The sequence below is a fragment of the Myotis davidii genome, unplaced genomic scaffold (genome assembly GCF_000327345.1).
Source record: "Myotis davidii unplaced genomic scaffold, ASM32734v1 scaffold1786, whole genome shotgun sequence".
Taxonomy (NCBI): Eukaryota; Metazoa; Chordata; class Mammalia; order Chiroptera; family Vespertilionidae; genus Myotis; species Myotis davidii.
Window position 1 is genome coordinate 113,166 of NW_006297147.1, and position 1,613 is coordinate 114,778.

General features: G+C 39.4%; 1 protein-coding gene across 1 annotated transcript in view; it reads right to left on the minus strand.

Moving 5' to 3' along the window:
* The window catches only part of LOC102765435 (zinc finger protein 615), a 16,505-nt gene that overhangs the window by 2,877 nt on the left and 12,015 nt on the right, over window positions 1–1,613 (minus strand). Inside the window, exon 4 of the mRNA XM_015569905.1 lies at window positions 4–186. Within this exon, the coding sequence (XP_015425391.1) occupies window positions 4–186 (183 nt within the window). The remainder of the gene's footprint in view (window positions 1–3; window positions 187–1,613) is intronic.

Here is a 1,613-nt window from a genome sequence, read left to right on the forward strand (position 1 = left end):
AACATGAATTTGATTTTAAACATTTCTCACAAATCTCAAACATATCATGATTTTGCTTTAATAGGAAATGACCTTCACTTTGATTAACATTTGTAGATATATTATGTTCACAGCATTGTTCCACACTATTCTGAAGGCTTCGATTTTGCAAGTGATAATGCAGAGGATCGTCAACTTGGTTGAGCTCTAGGGAAAAAGGAGAACAGTAAATTCTGTAATCTCTCATAATCTTAGTATGAAATAAAACTTTTTATAAAATGCTTTCATGTGAGTAACTATTTAGTGGCAATTCTGTGTTGTAGATTAAGAAATACATTTGCTCTTGCCGGAGACCAATTCCAGCATGTCATAATTTCGAGAGTTTCATCAAAAGGTTGATGAGACCTGGGGATCCAACAGGGTTGAGTCACACATGTAGTCACCTGTTGGGAATGGCTGAAGGCACTTCCCCAAACCTGAATAGGAAACTGATTGTGGCTCCCAGACAGTTAAAAGGCATCTTAATCTACATGTTATTGCCTCCTACTGGCCAAATACCTGAACAGCCGTAGGCTAATTCTTCCATTCTAACAATGGACTCTGTACAAATCCCTGACCCTTTGAAGTGTATATCTCTGCCTCACCTCAGGAGAAATTGTGTTAATAAAAAGCATGGGGTCCTGGGGACGGAGAGAACCTAAGAAAGAACCTAAGACCTTAGACCTAAGATCTTGGATCTTAGCTCCTTTAGCTAAGTTCCTCTGACCCCCAATGCCTTTCAAAATTATATCTCGTCTCTGGACTCTTTATTAGTCTCTGGATTCCTATTAAATCTACACACAGCCTTTTCCAGATTCCTGAACCCTTCTTGATGCTGGGACAAGAACCCCGGCAGCTCTTTGTCCACAGTTCTTGACACTGCTTATAAAACCCTTGTAATTTCCTAAGTGATATGAGTATCTTTTATTATATATTTTTTAAAAAGCCTTCCAGCCCGAGCTGGTTTTGCTTAGTGGTAAGAGCATCAACCTGCCAACTTAAGGGTTGTAGGTTTGATTCTGATCAAGGGCATGGGTACTTTGGTTGCAGGCTCAATCCCTAGCCCTGGTCAGGGCACATGCAGGAGACAGCCAATGAATGTGTCTCTCTCAAATCGATATTTCTCTCTGTCTCTACCCTTCACTTACTCTCTCTCAAAAAATTAATGGAACAAGTATCCTTGGGTCAGGATTAACAACAACAAAAGAAGACCCTTATAATAAGAGCTGAGTTTATGCTCATAAAATAACTTAGCACAGGGTTTCTACATACACTCAGGATGGAGATAGTTACCAGAAAGACCAATTGATGAGAAGGCTGGACTTTCTCAATGACCTCTGGGAAAGGAGGGAGAGACTAGGAATTGAAACTCTATAAAAACTCTTAAGCAGATTAGAGAGCCCCGAAATCGACCCGAACCAGTATGCTCAATTAATATTTGACAAAGGAGGCAAGAACATACAATGGAGTCAAGACAGTCTCTTCAATAAATGGTGTTAGGAAAATTGGACAGATACATGCAGAAAAAATGAAACTAGACTGCCAACTTACACCATACACAAAAATAAACTCAAAATGGATAAAGGACTTAAATG